The 24,517-nt window shown below is 35.4% G+C and overlaps 1 protein-coding gene across 1 annotated transcript in view; it reads right to left on the minus strand.

The window, feature by feature from the left end:
• Nucleotides 1-24,517, minus strand: part of plxna4 (plexin A4) — a 423,718-nt gene that overhangs the window by 10,727 nt on the left and 388,474 nt on the right. The window contains exons 23-29 of the mRNA XM_002931848.5: nucleotides 22,527-22,593; nucleotides 20,462-20,608; nucleotides 18,089-18,248; nucleotides 15,937-16,040; nucleotides 12,773-12,872; nucleotides 4,454-4,644; nucleotides 1,405-1,574 (exon numbers count right to left, since the gene is read on the minus strand). Of these exons, the coding sequence (XP_002931894.3) occupies nucleotides 1,405-1,574; nucleotides 4,454-4,644; nucleotides 12,773-12,872; nucleotides 15,937-16,040; nucleotides 18,089-18,248; nucleotides 20,462-20,608; nucleotides 22,527-22,593 (939 nt within the window). The remainder of the gene's footprint in view (nucleotides 1-1,404; nucleotides 1,575-4,453; nucleotides 4,645-12,772; nucleotides 12,873-15,936; nucleotides 16,041-18,088; nucleotides 18,249-20,461; nucleotides 20,609-22,526; nucleotides 22,594-24,517) is intronic.

Genomic DNA, 24,517 nt, shown 5'->3' on the forward strand with positions numbered 1-24,517 from the left:
AAGTGCATAACTTTGCACTTGTCAACATTGAACCTCATTTTCCAGTTTGCTGCCCAGTTTTCCAATTTTGTCAAATCGCTCTGCAAAGCGGCAGCATCCTGCATGGAACTTATAGTTTTGCACAATTTAGTGTCATCAGCAAAAATAGAAACAGTACTCTCTATGCCCACCTCCAGGTCATTAATAAACAAGTTAAAAAGCAAAGGACCAAGGACTGACCCCTGCAGTACTCCACTAACCACACTGGACAATTAGAAAATGTTCCATTTACCACCACTCTTTGTACTCTATCCTTCAGCCAGTTTTCTATCCAATTACAAATATTATGTTCTAGGCCAATATTCCTCAATTTGATCATTAACCTTCTGTGAGGTACTGTATCAAACGCTTTAGCAAAATCTAAGTAGATGACATCAACTGCAATTCCAGCATCAAGCTTCCTGCTCACCTCCTCATAAAAGGCAACTAAATTAGTCTGGCAAGATCTGTTACACATAAAACCATGCTGGCACAAACTAATAGTATTGTGAACTGCAATGTATTCAACTATCCTATCCCTTATTACCCCTTCCAGAAGCTTTCCTACTACTGATGTCAGACTAACAGGCCTATAGTTTTCAGGCTGAGAACGAGATCCCTTTTTAAATAACGGCACCACATTAGCAATCCGCCAGTCTCTCGGCACCATGCCAAACCTCAACGAATCCTGAAAAATTATGTGAAGAGGCTTGGCAATCACAGCGCTCAGCTCATTTAATACCCTGGGATGAATCCCATCCGGTCCTGGACCTTTGTTTACCTTTACATGTTCAAGTCTCTTTTGAATTTCCTCCTGAGTGACCCATGCGTCAGTAGCTAAATTACTAGCACTGGGTATATTAAAAGGGAAGCCTTCATTATCTGGCTCCTCAGATGTATAGACAGATGAAAAATAAGAGTTCAAAATTTCTGCTTTTTCCCCGTTCTCATCAACCAACGTACCTCCCCGTGATAATAAAGTTCCCACCCCTTCTTGCTTCATTTTTTTACTATTCACATAATTAAAAAATAATTTTGGATTCTTTTTACTCCTAGCTGCAATATCCCTTTCCATCTCTATTTTAGCTTGCCTGCTTTTTTGCACGCTTTATTTTATAAGGAACAACAATAAAGAGAAGCCCCTCTACATTATTTATATAAGATTTATTGGATTGCACAGATGACAAGGTGCTTTTGTGTTAAAGATATATGGGCACATAAAATAGAGAGGTTAAGAGTTTATCCATAAAGCATTAGAATTAAAATGAACTACATATTTTATAGAAAATTATGTACTTTTGTAACAGTAGTTACCAAGGCATGAGAATTTCAGTGCAATGACCTGAGCACTTTTATACAGCTAATGGAACTAAGGTAATTACTTACCAGTTACTTTTCCAAGTGTGCCTCACATGAGGATCATGAATGCCATGCTTGTCAGCCTGTTCATCTAGGAAATCAAACATATACTTGATTGCAAGAGGAAGAGCACTTCCACGATGTGCTGTGCTAAATATTGTTTCAAACAGGTCATCCACAAACTTCTGCAAGGTTCCCTGTAGAAATAAGCAGGATTACACTATAGTACAGTATTTTATGCAATGAAGAAACACTGTCAGTCACAAAAGAGGGCATAGCCACAGAGTGCCTTCCATGAGAGTATGACAATCAGAAAAACCCTATAATATGCCCCTCTGTATAAGGCACATATTATGTAATCAATGGATTATTTTAGCAATCACAGTTCATTCCCCTGACAAAGTACTTACTAAAATGGTCATTTTTGTTACACATTCAAATAGCCATAAAAGTTTCTTTTTGAAAACCTCTATTTCTTCAGGTTTAATGGTCTGCTCAGTTGTGCTTACTACACAAGAATACAAGTGCCCAAAAACCCTAAAGCTGTCATTTTATATTGCCATGAGCAAAATGATATAAACAGTTTGATACTTTGTGGCATGCTGGTTTGGCAGGTTTTGTTCATCTTGCCACATCTCGACACATTGTCGACACAAAAATCCCTTTGCATGTAGGCCATGCCCATGTGCTGCGTTATCTGAAATATCTACCTGGGTCCTCTATGACTGACCAAGGAACTTTCCCTGCATTTCATCTATTATTTGCACCCTCACCACCCTTTGCTGTACCTACACTAGGAAATTCTCTGCCTCAACTAGCCATAAAGTCCCAATGACCAATGCATTTCAGCACACTGGACTAATAATGCTTAGCACCCTTATTAGCATTTATATTATTCTGCTTTACACTAATGACTGATGTCCATAGAATGATTTATCAACACTTTATTACACTTAAAAAGTATCCAGTTTATGTTTTTGGTTTACTTGAAGGTCTTTCATATATTTACAATCAAGTAGAAGGCACTGTTTTATTATTATAGAAAAGAAAGGACATTTTAAAAAAATCTTACTTATTCAATTGAAATGGAAACTATGGGAAATGGTCTTCCTATAACTTAAAGCATTCTGGATAAATGGTTTCTGAATGACTATTTTGGATATGTTTTATATTTGATGAAGCTATTAGCAATATATATTAGCCTTATACAGTATGGTTATTTTTGAATGTAGTAAATTATGTATCTATATATTTGCAGAGTACAATATAAGAATCTGTTCTAGAAGAGTTTTAAATTATAAACTAAAAACTCAGATGACATAGTAAATTATGCATCTATAGCTTTACTATTAAGCTTACAGCATAAGCATCTGCTCTTCAAAAGGTTGTAAATGAAAAAATAATAAAAAGTGAAATAGCATAACTAGATATAATGGTAATGAATCCGTATTATAAAGATAAAAGATTGTGGGTACATTGAAGGAATGGATTTAATTAAAGTTGGATTTTGACAACACCTGCTTGTGTTATGCAAGTCTCAGAGACATGAATATTCTAGGCCACAAACACCTGCACTTCATGAATCCCTTTTGCATACTGTTGAGCAAGTGGCATGCATAAGAGTAGCATTTAAATACATTAGGGGGCCTAAATTGTAAAAAAAAAAAATCTCATTTAAACTTGGCTTCTCTGGCTTTCTAGGTTGATTGTACAAGAAACGTTAACTGCTTAAGCGAAAACTGTAATATGCTAAAAAATCTATAAAGAAATTATACAATAGTAGCTGTCATACTAAAATATAAATATATTTTAATACATAAATACAGACATACATACACTCCAAGGTAAGAGTATGAGCGCTGAGGGAATATTAAAATAAATGTGCATTTGCTACTGAGCACAAATAGGATTATTACTGTAATAGTGAACCCTTTGTTTAGTAAACTGTGAAAAGACTGGAATCATTGTCTGTTCCTGTATAGCTAAGTGGTACTGATGTGGTTGGTGTATCCTTAAAAGTAACAAGTGGATACTTGGGGAGGAGGGGAAGCTTTGTTATGGTAAGCAATGACCATTCTTATGCAAAGCAACAAATAAGCAATCACTTGAAAAAAAGTCCAAGTAAAAAAAAAAAAAAATTGTTTACTTATGGGCAAGTGTGGTCCCTCCCTCCACTGTCACTGCGATGTAAAAGGTATCACAAAGGATTATTTTACACATTTGTTTTGTATCTACAAAATGTAATCCAGTATAAATCACTGGAATGTTAGTATAATAATGTGACGGGGTTGGCTGATTGAAATACAGTTTCAGTCATTTAAGGAATGAGAAGTTACGGAGCTGTCAGCTATTTAAGAAATGAGAAGTTATAGAGCCATCACAATGAGATGTCTGGGGTAGTAGACAGATCATTTTCCCAATAGATAGCTCTTAGTTGTTTGACTGCTTTCCCTATTCAGACTGCATGGATGGCTTATCCATATCAATCACTTTTTCAGTATTATATTCCAAAATTTACTGCAGATTATTAAAATGGTTGGAAACAGAATAATTTGAATATGTATACAAATTAATCTTATTACAATGTCTATTTTTAATATGCAGAAATGCAATATTACTAAAGAACTTAGGGTAAACAGCACCCTGTGTGAATAGTGCAGTAGGAGCCTCTCTGAAATTGGAAAGGCAATGCACTCTACTTAGGGACCTGTATTTAAAGGGATTCTTGTCATGATTTTTATGGTACACTTTTTATATCTAAATTATGCTGTTTACATAACAAATAATTCACTCTATCATTTGAAATTATATACTTGAACCAAAAAATGTATTTTTTATTTAGTTGTAATATTGGTGTGTAGGCATCCATGTCAGTGCATTGTGCCTGAGTCTAAGCTTTTAGAAGGAGCCAGCGCTACATATTAGAACTGCTTTCAGGTAACCTACTCCCATGTAACTGGAGGAGTCGCAAGCTAGACTTGGATTTCTTACTATTGAGTGCTATTTTGATATAAACTGGGAGCTGCTACATTAGTCCCTTACATGTTTATTATAAAGAATATTAGTAAGAGTATACCTTTGTAGCTAGAAGCCTTGTTAGGTAGATCTCTGACACCATTTTGCTTCCTCTGTCTCCTTCCTTTTGGTCTCCATGTTCATGATTTTTTACTAGATGCCAAACCTTTACTCCACTCTCTAGATCTGGAGTTATCATTGGGGTCCGAGAACGGAGACTGTCTGGGCTTCCAGTGTACTTGATCATGTTCTCTGGAGAAAAACAGATTGAGTTACTGCAGCACAGGTAAAAACAGCCTTAAAGAAGGAAAGTCATTTTGGCACTTTACTACAGAAGCTTTCTCCGTTTGCTTAAGATAGCAGCTGCCATTTTAAGTAGCTTCCTGCCTGCAGTCAAGCCCTTATAGCTGAGATCACACATTCCTAAGGGAGGGGGGAGGGAGTTCTTAGCATTCTAGTGGGAGGGGGAGCAGGAGAGGGGAGAGAGAGGAGAGAACTGCGCAGATTCTGGTCACAGGAATTAAGGATATCAGACACTGGAACATCATGTTTACAAAAAAAGAGACAAGAAATCCGGTGTTTCTTTTGATAGAGGACTCAGTGCAACATTTCTGTGAGTGCTTATGGCTGTATTTACATAGACCTTTCTGATAAAGCTTACTTAGTTTTTACCTTTCCTTCTCCTTTAAGTTTTAGGCAGTGCTTTATTTATATTTGGTGCTGCCCTTAATACTAGACCTACACCCATCCCTCAACTCTGCTTGCTTATTTTCCTGCTTCTGATTAAGAGTATAGATTAGCCATATTGTAATGTGATGTACAGCTAAACAGCTACCGATGCAAAATAAAAATGACAAAAACAAAACTCAGACATTTTAGTGCTTCTACTATTCTAATAGGTTAGAAAAATAAAATCTACAGGATATGAAAAAACATCTTTATCTTCAATCAAAGCCTCTGTGATCCCCCTGCTTCCCACTCTTTTTTACGCTGCTATTACACTCTTCTACTCTGCAATTTAATAGAACCTTAATGTAATTCTATGAAATAAAATTATTTCATAAATCCCTTTAATTAAATGTTGCAGAACATTTTATGGGTACAATAAGACTTAATTTCTAACATTAAAGAAACACAATCATTTTAATTTCATGTGATTTTATATTGCGTTTACAATTACTAGCGCATATTATAGTGTGGTTACAGCAAAAAATTTCAAACATGCCAGTTTGCTAAGGGCTGAAGTACATTAGAGTTATCCCTGTTATGAGCTTGACTCAAATTCATTCATTTGAGTTCATTACAATAGTTCATGCCATAATTATGTTTTTTCTCTACATACTATACTCTATTCTTTCATCTTTCAAGAAATAGGGAATGAACATGAAATAGGCTAAATAGCTTGAAGCAGGTGGGCCCACTGGGAGTTTTCCTGGTATCCTGGTAGGCCAGTCTGACACTTTTTACAGCAGCAGATGCCCAACTTCTTTAGGACGGAATTTGAATACATTTGAAAGTACTATGCAATGGCCAACACGATGCATCCTCAGATCAGATTTTCAAACCTGCCCGTCAAAATCCCCAGTACATGTATTCCCAGCAGTTAGATATTCTCCCCTTTTATTAAAGATGACACAGGTGATAATTGGGCAAAGTGGGTTTTAAGCAGTTTAATATCATTATGCTCTACTGAGTGCTCAACACTACTTAGCAACCCCTGGGTTACTAAGTTGACATCTTTGTTATATATACATATGGAGAAAATAAATTAGCTGTTGCTTACAGTAATATATTAGGCAGTTGGCAACATAGTCAAGATAAGCCTAGTTTTAAACCTTGTTTGAATTTGGGGTGTCCTTTATCTAGTCACCCCACTATCTTCAGCCTGCTGATTAGACTGCAACTGTGGGTATTGCTTCTGCACTTAAAGGAGATGCTACTTCACTCTGGGGTTGCCAAGTGAAATAAATTTGTGCATGTACTAGGGTAAACATGAAAAATGGTGCCGCAAACAGTGCATTGTTTTCAAAATAGAAGCACCGGCCCCTCACCCCCAAGTAAAATAGCCTTTCCTTGTCTTTAAGAGATGTGGCTGCTAGAGACCAATATTGTGTGCTGGTGTGAAGAATTCTTGGGCCAATTTAACAACAGAGAGGGTGTACCTGTTATCCAGAATGCTCGGGACCTGCAGTTTACCAGAAGGAAATCAATTTGAATAACAGTTTTCCAGATAACGGATGCCATTGTGTATTAAATGGGCTACTGCTGGACAGGAATAAGCATTTTATTTTATCATTTGTTTTGTAAGTCTGTAACCATATAAGCATCCAGGCCTACGTGAAAATTTTAGTTTAATTTCATTATTTTTTGTTTAGGCCTATTTAAAAAAAAAAAATATTTTTAATTTTTTTTATATTTGCCATGAAATTCAACAAAGCCTTACAACGTGTCAAAGTGCAACGTATAACAACTGGGACCACATAATATGTACAAGGAAGAATATTTTTCCATTTCTTAAGCTTATAATTCTCAACAAAGCTATTCTCTGCAGATCACTAAACGATTTAGGGCTGATTTTGAAAGGATGGCCTCCTACTCCGCAGATCAATACCAAAAACATGAAAGGTATTATTCATCTCCAGATTGTGTTCAAAGGGAAAAAAGATGCAATCCTCATTCCCACATTTGTTTATGAAAGCGAGCACATAATGGATTCCAGGCTTGAAGCTATTTATTGTAGTTATGCTTTTGGGGAATAAAGCATGACAGAATGAAATGATTTGCTGAAAGGCAAGTAAAAGCAAAGCGTGTTGGATCCAATTATAGATCAGTTTGGTGTACAGCTTATTGCCTCTTTCTTAATGAATTCATCAGACAAATCCACTCTGAAAAATGTTTATCTGCAAATTACAACTTTCGGATAATAATTATGGTCAGTCCATGACACAATGTGCACAAAAACAAATCTGATATTAAGAGAGGTAGATTGGTATAAACTGTTTTAATCGTAAACACAAAAAATATAAAATTATTTCATTCACAATAACACAAGTTATTTATTGTCCAAAGTACAGAATCCTTCACACCAGATGTCACTGCTTATGCAGGAGATTGAAGATATGTTTTTATATTTGAAATTGCTTCTTTTTTTCCCCTAATCCAAGTAACTGAAACAGGTTGCAGCAAAAAAAAAAAAATGTTACCACGAAACAAAAAACTTCTATTGACTTCAATGCATTCCGAATTTTACTATGGTTCTGCAAATTTTTCAGCAGAGTCAAACGGGGCAGATACACTCATCACAAACTATGGATATTGGTTGGTTCAGAGATCGTGTGCCTGTTTAAAGATTTAATGTACCATATCAATCAATGTGTGGTGTATTAGCTAATAAATAAATGAAGAGAAACCATAGCTCCTTTTTCTCTCCTGATGATCTGATCATTTTGTGCTTTGGACAAATTATCAAAGCAATAGAAAGGCAGCCATGTGTGGCCCCTCATACCAGGACCACTCCTGGGTTAATTGGTCAGAGAGTGTGCTTCATCACCTCCATGTATGACCTGTCTTTAAATGAGCCTTGGGCCTGAATTTACAAAAGTGGGGTATAGAAACAATGGCAGGTCTGCACAACTTGTAGGGGATCTCTACAGCAGTGATCCCTGACCAGTGGCTTCAAAGAAGGTGCTTATTACTAAATTTTTTCAAGCTTGTGTTGCTCCCAAAATATATTTACCTTTAAATGTGGCTCACATACATTTTGCCAATCTATTAAGAAATGTAACAGTTTAGAAACTTAAGAAATTTTGTTTTTTAAACTTTTGCTTCATAAACATGATAACAAATAGAAACAGTCACTATTGGTGGAGTACTATTCAATAAGCAATATGTTTTAAAAAAGTTGAATTGCCCATTTAAGCATTGATGATAAATTTTTGTGAAGTAATAAAGAATCTATTTGGAAACTGCTTCCCCAAACACCACAGCAAGGATTTACCTAATGCAGAGAGAGTTTGCAACATATTCTCCCCTGGGAGAAGCAGGGTCCTGTTCCAAAATAATATGGCATATACAATAATTTTTTAACATAGGTATAATATTTAGATGGAGGACATTACTGCACAAAAACGGAGGGGTACAATCGGCATTAATGCATCATTAATAATAGTTGGCTGTATCAAAATTAATATTGCTAATTGCACTACTGTAAAGTTTAGCCAAGTTTAATGATGTATTTTATATGGTCATTAACACACAGCAGCAATAGTGATGATTCTTATGTTGTCTTGAAGAACACGGTTAATGCTTCCTAAACTTCATTATAATTACTAGGTAAGTGTCATGTTCATGTAGACACCAACTGATGTATGATAAAATTAATGATTATTTTCTACCTTTTCCCCCAACTTGACAATAACGAGCAACGTAAGGAGAAAATATCCTGGAAAAGGTCATCATGTCTTTCATTAATTGCAGCAACACTTCAGTAATTAATATTAATGAATCTTCTCGGCTCACTCATATCCGTGTATAGTTCTTGCCTGGAAAGTAAATGGCTGCTATATATATATATTTTTTTTTTTTACTCGTGTCTGAAGTTGGCTAACGGGGATAGTTGGGGATAGGAATTTAGGAACAAAAGCCTCTAAGAACCTCATCACAATATAAACCCTATATAAGTATACTTTGATTCACTGGACCCTGTTTAAGCTTGTGTATTGGTTCTGACAATGATTTAGGTTAGTTATGAGTGAATCTGTCCCGTTTCACCAAAAAATGTGCAAAACTTCTTTTTTTGAGACTACCATGACATTTTTTGACACGCGGCAATTTTTGATGAGACCTTAAATTTTCTGCAGAAAAATTGTGGCCATTTCACAAAAAAATCACTGATGGTGAATCCTTCCTTTTCTATGGAGTAGGCTTTCCCTTGTTCTGTAGTATAGAACAAGGGTCCCCAACTTTCTATTACTCATGTGCCACATTTAAATATAAATAAGTTGGGGAAGAACACAAGCATAAAAAAATATTACCCAGGTACCAAATGTAGGTTGTGGTTGGCTATTTGGTAGTTCTATGTATACGTACTGCCAAACAGATCCTGCTGTAGGCTGCCAATCTGTTTTTTATGCAACAACTTGCCCAAAAGCCAGAAATTCAATAAGCACCTGTTTTGAGGCCACTAGGAACAACATCCAAGGGGTTGGTGAGCAACATGTTGCTTGTGAGCCACTGGTTGGGGATCACTAGTATAGAAAATATACTTGTCCTACAGTATAGAATCTCTACAGTAAAAAATGACTTTGGAAAGAGTGATGTTTTTGACTTGTGAAATATTATGCCCTTTGTGCAAGGAAGGTACAACATATGGCATTATTTCCAGTATATTTTTGCATTACATTTGTTGTCCATTGTTTTACCTGGAGTGACTTTTTGACCTGTCAACCTTGGCATGATGGCTAAACACAAGTTTGTGTGGCAAATCTAGCTTGGAGATACAAGAGTAATTTAGTCTCAACAGGGTGCAAAAGCCATGTTTGTTTTTCGAAGTTTACATCCTGCTCTGCACTTTTCAGCGCAGGCTTTTGAACCCGTCACAGAGTGTAAAGATCTGTAATAACCCCTTGAGTGCTACCAGCCAATGTGTATATTTTATTTTCCACTATATCAGTATGATATAAAACATCTCACCTTTGACTTAAGCAGTGTATTCCATTTTATATATCATTTCTTTGTTGTTTTTATTGGTTTACGAATAACCCTTAAGAACCCTGTTGTATATTTTATAGCTATATAAATGTCATGGCCTAGGACTGCCTGGAAACTTAAGAAACATGTTGCTTTTATGAAGTGGCGATTACTTGTCTGCATTGGAAATGAACAGTGTGGCAGGGATTTATCATGTTCTAGGCAATGTTCTAGTTCAGTGCCTGTTTGTTCTACAAGAAAATACATTGTAAGAACGCAGATGATCAATATGTTGTGCTGCAGCCAACTTACTAGACATTGGAAAAGTTTGTTTTAGTCATTAGGTTAATGTACCAAAAGAGATTAAATGAAAGGATGAGCGAGACACTTAGTGCAGCTCTGCTGACATCACAAATGCCTCATTACATTTGGTTTTATAAGTGGCAACCTGAGCAAAGAGGTTGGGGGTTAAAAGCAGAACCTAATGGGGCTTAGGATGCTTTCAGACATGTCATGCTAGGAATAACCATTCTGCCTCTCTCAATTCCAATTATACCGATTTAGAGATGAGTTTTGCATAAGTTAATGCACAACCTTTAAGTTTAAATGGCCTCACTTACCAAAAATCCGCAGACACAAGCTTAGTAACAAATATTAATAATGTTTAGTTCACAGCAAGTGTGGTATTTCTAAAGGGTAACTAAATATGAAATATAATTATGTTGTTGAATCTGTTGTGAAATTATCTCATCCATCCATTGAAAACCTTCCCCTCATCCAGAACATGTATACCAACAACTTTAATACAGCTGACTCCACAGCTGGACATTTCCACTGCTTTGGTTTCAGTCCTCTGAGCAAAGGTAATGAGAGGAAAATATCAGGACAAGAAGGTGAAGGTATAATGAGTGTCAGCTTTCATTTGTCAAAAAGATAAATTAGAATCATAAGAGGACAAATTCTGGGGCTTAATATTTTGTGTTGGAATATATATATATTACACTCTCAAATATTATAAACATGACTTCTAAAAATAATAGTTACGGTATTGTTTTTTTTTTTTCCAGACCAAAACAAAATCAGACATGCAAGTATATATGTAAAATTGGTGAAGACCAATGCTATCTTTTACAAACAAGTTTAAAGCTAAAACTGCTTTTTACATGAGAATTTTTCAACCTACAGTATAACATATACATGGCTACTGTCCTTTAGTCATCTTTACAAATATGCCCACAGGTCATTATTCACTAATTCCATAATCCCAAGACATATTGGTTATTTAATAGATCTAAATCAGGCTGTGATTTATTATTAATTACTTCTCTATTACTAGACTAGCTGTCTTCACTTTTATATATAACTGTATATTTTTAAAATCTGCAGCAAATAATTTACCAATGTATTTTATTCATGTGCAACTGCTTGTGAATAGCGTCTTTATATCAAACTAAAGAGAACTAAAGGATCAGTGGTATGTTTGTGTGTTTTGCTTCATATTATCAGCATATTCTAAAACTTGCCAAAAAAAGTTACCTAAATGTTAATAAATCGCAAATTATGGGAGTTTTTTTTAGAAGAAACAATATCAGAAAAATTGAGTACTGGCAAAACTTATTTGTAAATCTTGAAGTATAATAATCGATTCAAAATTGCTTAGTAAACGTGCACTCTAGTGTACGGGTTACTTCTTAGGTATTAACCTACATTGTTTGCATCTATATAAGAGGGAGCAACACTAAGGGGCAGATTTATTATGCTGTGTAAAAAACTGCAACAAAATTTGCCACACATCGTCAGGCTTCACCACGTAAAAAACAGTGTAAAGTCGGTATATGTTTTGAGGCCTTTACAGAGACCTATAAAGAGTAGTGATGAGGGAATCTGCCCCATTTAGTCTAACCAAGAACTTCACGAAACGACAGCAACATTTGCAAAACAGCTAAGAATTCTCGAAGTTTTGCAAAACAATTTGCAAATAGCGAAATGCGGAAATTCGCTGCAAAGAGGCAAAATTTCATACCTTGAGTGCCCTTTTTTATACAAGACAGCACTTTATTTGCTTTAGTCACCACTGAATAACACTGCCTGGATTTAGACAACTTGTTATCCACAAAAGTGAATACCTCCAACACACTACTATTTAGTGTGTAACTTAAATTCATATTATTTCTACAAAAGTGCATAACTTTGCACTAATCAACACTGAACCTCACTTGAATTTATCATTTTTAACTTTTATATTCCATATTTGAGTATTTACCCATGAAAGTTATATTATATATGTGATTTTGTTTTCCTTATATCAGTGCTAAAACTTACTAAATCCCTTTCTGCAGTCTCATTTAGACATAAGTTCAAGAGTCAGTGCATGTCTACAAAGATATAATAGCCACAAAAAAAACCACTAACTGCCTGTGTGCGCCATAACAAAGGAAACTTTACTTTCATAAGAAACAATTCCTGGTGCTTTTTCACTAATAAGATGGGAGAAAATGCTCTATGTGACTTTTATCCTGTCTTTTCAATCTTGTTTTCTATTCAGTCTATTTGTCTAAACTTCAATAAACGCTTGTGTTAAATGTGTTAAAGAAATGTGTAGCTGAATCCAAAATAAAAATTCCTTTTACAAAGAACAACAAAATGCACTTGTCAATTGTAGTTTAACAAACCTTAATGAGTATCATCTTACCATATCTGCTTGCTGATGTCCTGGATACAGTGGAGTTATTGGCTGCATTGTAGGCTGTGACTTGCTTAGAAACCAATGCTACAACAGAGCCATCTAGTACCTAAAAAAAGAGAATTATTTTTAATGATATGGACACAACAATCATTTATAATTCATCATAATATAAATCACCTTACAATATACTAGATTTTATGGAAGATTGTAATTTTTATAGGTAAAAAATAATAGCGCAATGTGCCAATATGGGTCCTGGCCTTCCATTGAGAATCATGAACTACAGTGATAAGAAGCAGGGGCTAGCTATTAAAATACAATAAAATATATTTGATTTGCTAATCTCAATTACTGGCGTGGTGTCAATCATGATACAAAGTAGGGTATCTAATGAAAAGCTGTTCCAAACTAATTGGAAGCCCTTTTAGAAACTGTATTTCTCTCTGAAAAGGTTGCTACATAAATAATACAAATAAAGTAGAACAGAACCAGATCAACTTCCTTGTTAAACATAGTGTATGCGCTCTTTGGTTTTTGATGATTACAGTATACAGCAATCACTTCTCTTCTATAAATCTATCTGTATACCAACTGTGCTATTTTTCTATCCAGCAGGTGCATTGACTTCTCTGTATTAGGAATAGAGAAAGCGATAAAATGATTACTTAGGTAATAGAATAGTGGGCACAGAAAGAAAGAAATCTATGATTAAGGCAGCGAAATGTGGATCTTTAGCCGTTGATGAAATACAAATCCTACATAAGCCACTGACAGGCAGGGCATGCTACAAACTATTCCTTGTCAATTGAAGGAATATACAGCTTGGCTTGTCCACTGTTTTAAGCTGTAACAGGGTGTCAGACTGCAAGTGCAATGTCAAAATAATGTTTTTAGTTTTTTACATTATGTGCTAATATTATCTGAAAATATATATTATCAGATATACAGATATTATCTGATACAGTGATGCAGCAATATTTTGCTTAACCATAAGGAACCTCAATGCCACTGGGCCCTCAACAGCAAAATAATCACCTGCTACCTATAACACATATTTTACACAATAACGGTAAGCAAAATGTATGTGCCATTTCATTGTCAAGAACAAAAACTGGTGGGTAAATCAACATTTAAAATACCTTAAACACCTGCTGAGGCAGACGTTGCCCTCCTTTTCCAATGCACCTGCATGAATATGGCAACAGCATACAGACAAAGCTATATTTCCACTAACCATAAGACTTTAAAAGGAAGCAATCAACATGTATTGCAGGAATTCAGCAGAAATGTGGATACAAATGCAAAATTCATACAGACATTTACTCTGTTGTGTTATATCCTAATATTAGAAATATGTATCAATGCATATATTTGGCGTTCAACTATATTTGAGTGTCTTGCTAATAAATATTGCATATAATATATATTTTTTTCTATGAAGTACTTGCTTTATATTTCAGTTATAGTTTGTGCAATAAACTTTTAATGAGCCATACAGATTCTGCTCAGATAATGACAGAACATTGGTCAAGGAGAATGTGCCCTCCCAGGTTTGCAAGGAATTAACTTGTGTCCTCATTATCTCATCTCTGATAGCAATCAATTTCTAATCTGCTCTTTTACCTTTCTGCCTCGATTTCCCTATACCAACAGTCAAGTCTGACATTTAATTTAGTGGCAGTGCCAAGACTGCAGTCAAAGATCTTGTTTGAGGGTCTGGCCAGCTTATCTCCAAAATTATTTACACATTAATGAACAGGGGAAGATTTTGATCAGTGGGTAGGCTGCCAGAGTTACTGAGATAGACAATGCCAGCAGCATGTGTGAGAGAAGCTATTCTTGGTGATTGGCAGGTCAGGTGACAAGAGAAGGCTTATCTATGGTATGTAGCACACTACTGCCTGTCCTCTTTTCCTCTTATTACTGTTCATGTGCATTAGTCATTTTATCTTGTTGCTTCAGCATTCTAGATCTAAAGGCAATCTAAAGGCAAGACAAGTCATTGACCTGAAGAGCTTACACTACCTTTGCAATTACCTTAGAGCCTGGGGATAAGAAAAGGAGATGAATGAGTTAGGTTAAGTTCCTTCTAGCTGTAATCAAATTTAAAGTTGCCCGAGCACTTGTTTGAAAGACAGCTTTCCTATTACATTGTTGTCTCCACTTCAATTACATAGAAAAGCTCAATTCAACAGTCCATCCATGGACAAGGTAGCCTCCTTTATAGCAACTTCACATCATTATGCTTCATTTTGTAAGTTATCCCAACCTATTTGCTTAACTTACCATGCTAAAGCAAGCATCAAATTATAAAGTTTATTTGTGTCTTAGCAAAGTTAAATGAATTTTAGATTTAAGAAAGAAAGCTTTTAAACACACCTACGATGTATGGTATAATGACAGTAAATTGGCAGCGTAAGTGCGTGTTAATTGCATGCAATTATGAGACAAATTTAAACCAGATAAATACACGATGACACAAAAGGTAAGGAACTTGTGTTTAAATGGAACATTTCAAGGTTCCTTTAAAGTTGTTTGTATCTGCATTGAGATTCTGCCCTGGAGAAAATAGTTTCTTTGCTTTGTAATACCCAGTTTACCCTCATAGCCCCCTGGTCAGTTTTAGCCTTGTGTGATAATCTCTCTCAACCTGATGGCCTCGTTAAACTGTCAAATGGCTGGAGCGGTCGCCTGATGTCCCTAGATATGTGGAACTAAAAAAACAATAATGGCAGTAAGCACTTAGGGCAGTGATCCCCAAGATTTTTTACCTGTGAGCCACATCAAAGGGTAAAAAAGGTTGGGGAGCAACACAAACAAAAAAGTTCCTGGGGGTGCCAAATAAGGGTTATGATTGGCTATTTGGTAGATCCTATATTGACTGGCAGCCTACAGGAGATTATGTTTGTCAGTACAGATGGTTGTTGTGCAACTAAAACATACCTCTAAGCCAGGAATGAAAATATAAGCACCAGCTTTGAGGCTACTGAGAGCAACATCCAAGAGATTGGTGAGCTACATTTTGCTCATTAGCCACTGGTTGGGGATCACTGACTTAGAGGAATAACAGAAAAACTTTATAAGGCTGCTCATTCTATGCATTCTACTGTCATAGGAAGAATTTTTAAGGTGCCTTTACAGTTCAGACCTCTCCATATAAACTTAAGTACCTGATAGTGTACAATGACATTTAACCTCTTCCAGTCATTCTCAATTTTAGTTGTTGTGTCTTCATCTTGGAGAATCATTCGAGCTCCGTTTGTTTGTCGCCACTCTGAAACAAATAGTGGGAGAGTATAAGCCTGTTACAAAGTTACCTGCATGTAAACTATTTACCTTTCAGAATTTTTATGTTAGAAGCAATGTATGGGGTTGTAGTGAGGTTAGCATTTGTGCTGTGTTATGGGTAGTGTTCTAGATAACGAAGTATGACAAAAATAAAATAAGCTACCATTAGCCTTTATAACATGCCAGTGAAGTAAAAGTAGCTGATACTTGCATCTAAATAGTATATTGTAATACAGTTATGGGATCTATTACTCAGTATGCTTGGGACCTTGGGTGTTCTAGATAAGGAATATTTCACTAATCTGGATCACCATACCTTAAAGAAGAAGGAAAGGTACAATCACTGGGGTGGTGTCAAAATGTTAGAAGAAAACCGCACCAGCCTGGGGTAGCTGCAAGACAGCGACCCTCTTCCATCTTCTGTCTTCTGTCTTTGCCATGCTAGCACATGTTCAATAGAGTAAAATGCTGGCCCTGGGATTTTGAAGAACGAACACGGTTGCTGTGTCAAAGCTACCCTGAGCTGGTGTGGTTTTCTACCAACAGGAGCACCAGCCTGGGGTATAAGGTATGTGATTACAATGACTGGGGCGTGCCTAACATTTTGGCACCCCCAGTGATTGTACCTTTCCTTCTCCTTTAAGATTTCTAAAAAATCATTTCAACATTAAATTAAATACGTCTGTTTTGGTTCCAATAGGGATTAATTATATCTTATTTTTAGTTATTTTTCAGAAATGTAAATTATTTGCTTATAATGGAGATGGCCTTCCCATCATTTGCAACTTTCTGGATAATAGATTTCCAGATGTAATTTTAGAATAAAAATCATCCTTGCTGACCAGTTTGTATCTTTGATAAACTTCACAGGAAATACTATGTTCTGATTAATATTGTATGGCTGAATAGTATGGCTGTATATCTTGTATGTCAATTAAGGACAATTTATAATAAAGAGCATAAGAAGAGGCAAATAAAGAACTAATGAGCTAATGTCATCCTCGCTATGTAACTATGCAAATAAAGATACCTTTGTGTTTCTGCTGAAATGCTTTTTTGGAAATGCATCTCAAGCCTTACATCTTACAAAACAGTCTTACAAAATAACTCAAGACAGAGACTGCTCTATAAAGCTAAGAATAAGATAACTTCAGTGCTTTTTAACCTTCAAATGTCATTAATACAAATGCTTTATTGTACTGTATATAGATGTCTAAAAGAAAATCTATTTTATGGTCTTTTTTGCCTCCCCAAAATAAAAAAAGCCAATATCCTGCTAAAGAATACCCAGCTAAAGGTGACCTCCAGAATATATTCTAATTCACAACACCACACAGGCAACGTTGTCCTGTAAACTACCGCCGGATCCTTTAACTCCTTTAGGCAGACACTGTACAATCCAATCTGTTACTGTTCTACCTTGTAGTAAGAATAAGGCAAGAAAAATCCCATTATCTTTATCTCTTCTTCCAATCGGAAATGCAGGTGAATGCAAACTCAGAAGACAGCAGCTGTGAACTCTTTATATTTCATTCAAAAGATAGTGTATCTCTCATTGCAAACATGAATTGCTGAACTTCTGTGCTTCAAGTATTGCAGCTTCAGGAGAATATCCTGAATAAAAGCCAAGGACACATCCCAGAACAAGCGTGTCTGCCATTCATTGCTTTGGTTTTCTATACAACCATGGCATTTTTTTGCTTTGACATAATGTAATGAAATGTTACTGCTGAGAAAGCGAAAGAGTTAAATGTACAAACTTCATGAATAAAGGGGTACAAGTAATATAATGAAGCTAAACACCCTTGCCTGCCATAGACAAGAGGTTGTTTGTGAAGATTTCACAGGAACCACTCAATTATTCATGAGCACAATCTACTTCTTTCCAGTGGCACTGATCCTGCTGACAGCTGTGAGATGGCTGTTGAACTGCAGTTTTACTAGTTTTGTTTATTTGCTTTTACTTTCTCAAAGTACTACCAAAAGTCTCAACAAATGTATTATTACTGCTTAACAAAAATTGTTGCTACTAACCTAAATCCATGTCTGCGGCCTTTGGACGGAGAGAGCAGGGCAAGTTTTTGAAGATGGCATCCAGGATCTTCTCCTTTACTTGAGTAATTGTGTCACAGTTCAAGATCTTTACGGGAATCATAGGGCTATTCACATTGTCAGGGTTGACACAATTGAGGACCTAAACATGTTGATATGAATAAATAAAACGGTTGTTGGTACCCAAAATGGAAAAAAAAAATCTAGCTGTATTACTTATATATTGATCCCCAACTAGAGACTGGGACAACCCATGTTTATAACATATCATGAGAATTATAAATGAAACGTATTCCAGATATCAGCAGTAAGACCCAATGTGCTTTCCAGCAGGCTTTCCTTTTCCATATACCTTTCTATGGGAAGGCTACTGGTAAACACTGGACAATCTAAGCTTCTCATATTGATTAATATCATTGCACGTGCCCCCAGAATGTCTACTCAGAGTAATAAGTAAGGGTATACTATGCTAAGCTGTTAGTCAATTTCAGTTTGACAACATCTAACTACCATCACCAAATCTTCAGCTACTGTTCAACTACAACAGGCAACATCCTCCAGTAGTTCAAGTTTTACTTTATATTGAGAACAGTTTTGACTTTAATATAAGTTCATCTATTGACTCTTTAAATTAAACCTTGCTTTATAATCTTTACTGTGTGAATGTTTTTTTTGTTGAATTACATCAACTGCATTTTTCCAGCAGATAAGAATTAAATCAGAAAAGACTGTGCTAGGCTTCAAATGTCTTCTTTATTCCATCTTCTCTCTGATTGATTTAAGTAACTATTTTAAATGACACGTTAATATTTGAAAGATTGTCTGTTTTCTAGGCTGATAGCTTTGGTATTTCCTCCCTTAGGCTTCATGTGTTTTCTCACCCATTCATTTCGATCATAGGTGGGTATCCATCATCTACAGCAGCGTATCCTATTCATCAATTCAGTCACAGCCGGCTCCCTGTAATTTGACCTATTCATTTAAAGAGCCTAGTGGGATTTCAATTAGTTACTGAGATCTGTAATGTACTCTGTACAGTGTTCTGTACAGAAAAGAGAAAAACCTGAATATGGCAAAAATCGTTTGAAATGTTTGCTGTAGTTCAGATGCAGAAGGCACACTGTGGAGTTATCACCTTAATTCACTTCTGCAAACTTTTCAGCATTGTGCGAAAGTTTGATAGGGAAGACTCTAAAACTAAAAAATTCAATATCTATGCAAGGAAATATACTGACTAGTGATGGGCGAAGATTTTCACCAGGCATGGATTCGCAGGGAATTTCCATGCATCGCCATTGGTGGATTACTTTGCGAGTACCAAAATGCGCTGCAGAAAAATTTGGTGCATGTCAAAGAAAACTGTCCAAAAACTTTGCACGTGGCAAAAAAAATGACGCATGTGACAATTTCTTTGCTGTGCAACATTTTTGCTGTTTTGCAAATCTTTTGAAAGATTCAATTTTTTCGGCGACGTGAAATGGGACAGATTCGCTCATTACTAATACTGACTTTTTCCTTAACTTGCAAGAAAATACAGGCATCTCCCTTGAAGTTAAAACAATGCCACAAAGGTTGCATATCCCTGCACTAACCAGAGCAATACATGATTAGAGTCCTTCTCTAAGAACTTTATACACCATTGTGGTCATTTTTGATTGCCCACTCATTTCTCATGAGACAAAGTGCATACTGCTGATGTCTAAATGTATAGGATAAAGGATTCAAGGTTTGAGAGGAAGAGCGTACAATTTATAATTGGGCTAGACTTAAATATTGTGCTATAGTATGAGACCTAAAGGGTCATATAACTTAAATCTCCCCTGGCTAATTTGGTTCTCTAAATGTATTGGTAGAGGTAAGATTTGTCCAGATATTCTTTGGTGATATATCACATGAGTGCTTAGGTATAAATCTGCCCACAGATGGAGGTAGTAAACAACACATTTAACTCTGATTGATTTCACATCAACAGCAGCCAACACTTAAACAATTTCATTCATTAATCTGGGCAACATCAACCTGGGTTATGGTTAGATCCATGCTAACATACACCCACGTTCTGACAATTCCACCCTCTAGCAAAGGACAGTCTCCAACTGGCAAATGTGATCCACCACTATTATTGGAAAAATACATATGCAATAATTGTACTAAGTAATCTTTCTAGACAAACATCTACATTGCAAAGTAACATTTAACATTTAGGGACCATACAACAAACATGTCCAAATGATACAAGTTTAACTTTGATTTATAATGGTTTCCTATTCCCCCATTTCAGACCAATAACAAAATACAAACTCAGTATTCAATTATTTATTTCTCTGCCATGCCCCTATGTTTTACAAAACTTACCAATGTCTTGTAGTCAATCTGCTGCCTAATAAGTTTATCTTCACTGAGCGAATAACGTGCTTCCCCAGTAATTGAATCAATGGGACCTTTTTCCATTTGCTGCTTGATAGCACAGAAGAGCGAGAAGAGGGGCTCCCCTGCACATTCCTGCATGGCCAAAAGCAAGAAAATTGTTGTTTTTGTGATCAAACACCTTTTTAGGAAATTACTTTTCTAATGCTGATTGAACAGATTCTAAGTTCATGGATCCACTGTACTAAAAACTACTGCTAAATAATTACTGAATTAATTACACTTAGTACTCAAGAGGATAATCTGCTTATGTCTCTAGGGAAAATGTGGCATGGCTATCATGCAGTAATTGTAGTGCACTGACACATAAAACATGTTAATTGTATGTTGCATATTCTATTTATATAAGCATAAGCTGTAAGAGTGCCCAGGCACAGCTGGACTTAACCTGACATCTGAAAACAGAGCAGTCAACCTGTTAAGAATAATTTACCGGGGGTGCTGAGTTGGTACAGATCTTGTACTTGTAACATACATTTTTTTTTTGCAGGTGTCTCTTAAGTAATGAATTGGATTTTGCACCTAAACATAGCAGTTGGGATAGTGTTTGTGGGAAATTACAGCTTGTTTGGGTTTGGTTGGATGATGTCTGTGTAAATAAGCCACACGGAGGTGGCATGATTTAATTTACCTTTAATTAGATGAATCATAAACAGAGGGGGCTAAAAAGATAAGGGTAATTTTGCAACAAACTTTAAAGGAGCTGTTAGAGCTCATCGCTCAGCAAAGAGAAATTATCTCAGCAGACACAGTTGCAGGAATATTCCCAGTGATTCTTTTTTCTTGCTTGACTCATACATGAAGATGATCAATTCTGGTAAGCACAACATCTATCAAACACTTAAGTAATGCACAGGGTGCCTCTCGCAGCAATGTTTCTCTGGAAAATGTTCGTTTTGGATGTTTGTGGGATATTAAGTTAAAAATCCAAGAGAATATTTTGTAAAGTAACATCATTTTTCTACCATAAAATGTTCATATTTCTATGATGTACTGCTGTTAGATTTATATTATGTATTTCTAAGCCACAGAATTTAGCAAAGTAATAAGAAACTTTACTGCAAAATGTATCAAAAAGCACTCCAAAACACACACAAACTAATTGTCATTTTTGAGTGGTTTTAAGAAATTTGTGGAAAATGTGTCCCTTTTTTCCCCAAATATTCCAGTATATATCTGGCCTGCAGCCCTGTTGCACAACAGTAAATGTCTCAGCAGAAATAGCTCAACAAGAGGTGCCAGGCATTCAACTGGACTTTTCATAAAATGTTAAAGTTGCTAATATAAAATTACACGATGACATGTCTTTTAGCATATTAAATATATAGCAATACTTGAAAGTGTACTTGGAATCTATCTAGTAATTTATTTCAAATGGCACTCTTTACAGTAGCATATTGTGCCAAGGGTTATAAAGAATCATTTGAATATACATGAAGACAAGCTTATTAAGTGCTCGTTAACATTTCATTAAATTGTTATATTGTTAAAATAATGAACCTCATAAGTTCAATATAAAGAAAATCTATAATATATTAGCTTCACTTCAGTTTTTAATTGAAATAATTTAAGTTGAATTAGTAAACTCCTGTACATATTTCTTCTCTGACATTTGTTGAATGTTGTAGTATGGTAGAAAACTATAGCATTTGCTATAAATATATTTATCAAATTAGTGCCCATGATTTTTTGTTTTTCAAGCTGTGTGGTGGCCCTACACAATTTATCAAGAAGGCTATATTTTGTCTCATCTTTTTATACTCAGCATGAAGTTGGGTAGGCTGACATACCTTTAGGTTTCATAATAGCCATACAATTGGGGGCTAAGAAAAACCTGTAATATTAATTTATATATAATATACACCGGGAACGTTTACAAAAAAAATTACTTTTAATTGAGTACCTACATCTACCTGCATTTTCTTATATAATCATCCTAATTTATGAGCAAAAAGCAATGATACACAATTGGAAAGCAATATAAAGCATGTACCTTAAGGAACTTATAAAGCAAGAATGTAAACCAGTTGGTCAGCATCTTCTCTGCTACTGATTCCGTTCTGAAAAAAAGCATACATTTAATTTTAAAATTAAAGTTAGCTACATGCAGGAACAAACTGAATATTAGTCATCCTGGCTTTTTTTTTTAAATATTAAATTTGTAGGATTTTCTCATAAATTGAGAGCATGTCTTCAAACAATATTTCTGAAATAATAAAACTTTTATATCCCACGATCTGTCTTTCTTCATGCAGCTTTAAGTCCGTTATTTTGAAACATTTATCTCTAATACATTATCTAGGCAAAGGGAGCACACACCACTGATGCATTTGACCTAACTGTCCATCAACTTCTACACCTGTACAAAGAGAGACAGATTTCTGAGAGGGGGAATACTGAAAAGTTTATTTTGTTTGTCTTTATGTTAGCACTCATATCATAAATTCATAAATATTTTTGCACCTTATATCTGGTGTTTTTTTCTATGAACAAATGTAGCACCTTAAAACTACCAAGATCTATTCAAAATAATTGGTATATCAGCATTTGTTTAAATAGATATCTATTCTCCTTACTTGAGACAAATGACACAAAATTTAAAAGATGCGAGAAACATTCTATGACAATCTGTAGAAATCTGCCATTAACATTCCTAATATTTAGCATATAGTTATGGGTGGAAATTTAAATTGTAGGAACTAAAGAAGAAAATATGTGTACTATTTACCACCAGCATTTTATGTCTCCCCTCTCTGATGAGCCCTAAAACTGACCTATTAAAAAGAATATCCTAATAGCAAACACTTTTTTGTAAGCTGATTTTTACAGAAATGTTAAACCAAAGAGATCAAAACAGACCAAAAATATTTCCGTTACATTCTCCTATATTTTGCCGTTTGATAAGAACGGTTGCTTGACATAGATCTCAGAAGCAAAAATGATTAATCACCGCCATTCTTGTGCCATGTACCAATTTAAATGCAAGTCAGGCGTAGCAACAAAGGTCTGGACTTCTAAAAAAAAAATAGCAATCTGCAAACATTTTAAATCAGTTAAATAAACAGTTTGGCACTATTTCAAAGTGTCAACTTGAAAGTAAAATTTCAACAGTTGGTAAGTGCACTGGTAAGGATAGTACAGACAAAATATACCCAGGTCTATTACAAGAAAATTGAAAAGGAAAAAAAAAATTAAAAGTGATATTTGGTGCATGTCCATGACTACTACCTAGTGCTTACATACACTGAAAGATGGATCCAATAACATTTTTATGGAAACACTACAGTTCATCTTAGACAGTGCTATATAAATTACTTCTAGTATCCAGGAGCAATAAATAAAATCTTTCTGCACAAGACACAGCTCCTGCAGAGTGAAATATATGGTAGGAATAACTTATGTAGTCACACACTATTACTCTACCCTTGAGAAGTTTATAAAAGAGTTGACACTACACTACAAACACTTATAGATGTAGTTAAAACTCTATACAGAATTCAATAAATTATATCTCTGTCAAGTATTAATGACAAGTATGATATTCCTTAATAAACTGGATTTTTTTTTTATAATGATCTAAAGGATCCCCGCATAAAAGCCATGCAGAGTAATTACTGTGGATAGTACTCATAGTACAGTGAATGCACAAGCACTAGCATAGTTCCCTTACAAGGCTGGTAAACAGATGACATACAGGAACTATAGTTTGAGAGGGTGGGAGATTTTAAAAGTTAAATTAATCTGATCTCTGTTCTGGCATCTTTGTTTGACAGTCTAGTAACAACATTGTACAACACTGCTCTGTCTAGTGACTTGTATATTAACAACTTGCAGAGAAAGAGAAAATAATCATACAGGAAAAAAGAATAAAAACCCAAGAAAGACAGAAAAAGATGATAAGAGAGCAGAAAAGGCATAAACAAGCCAAAAAAAGAAGGGGGGGGGGGGCAATTCAAGAGAAGAAAACCAGTATAAAAAAGGAAA

This window comes from Xenopus tropicalis, chromosome 3, assembly GCF_000004195.4.
Source record: "Xenopus tropicalis strain Nigerian chromosome 3, UCB_Xtro_10.0, whole genome shotgun sequence".
NCBI lineage: Eukaryota > Metazoa > Chordata > Amphibia > Anura > Pipidae > Xenopus > Xenopus tropicalis.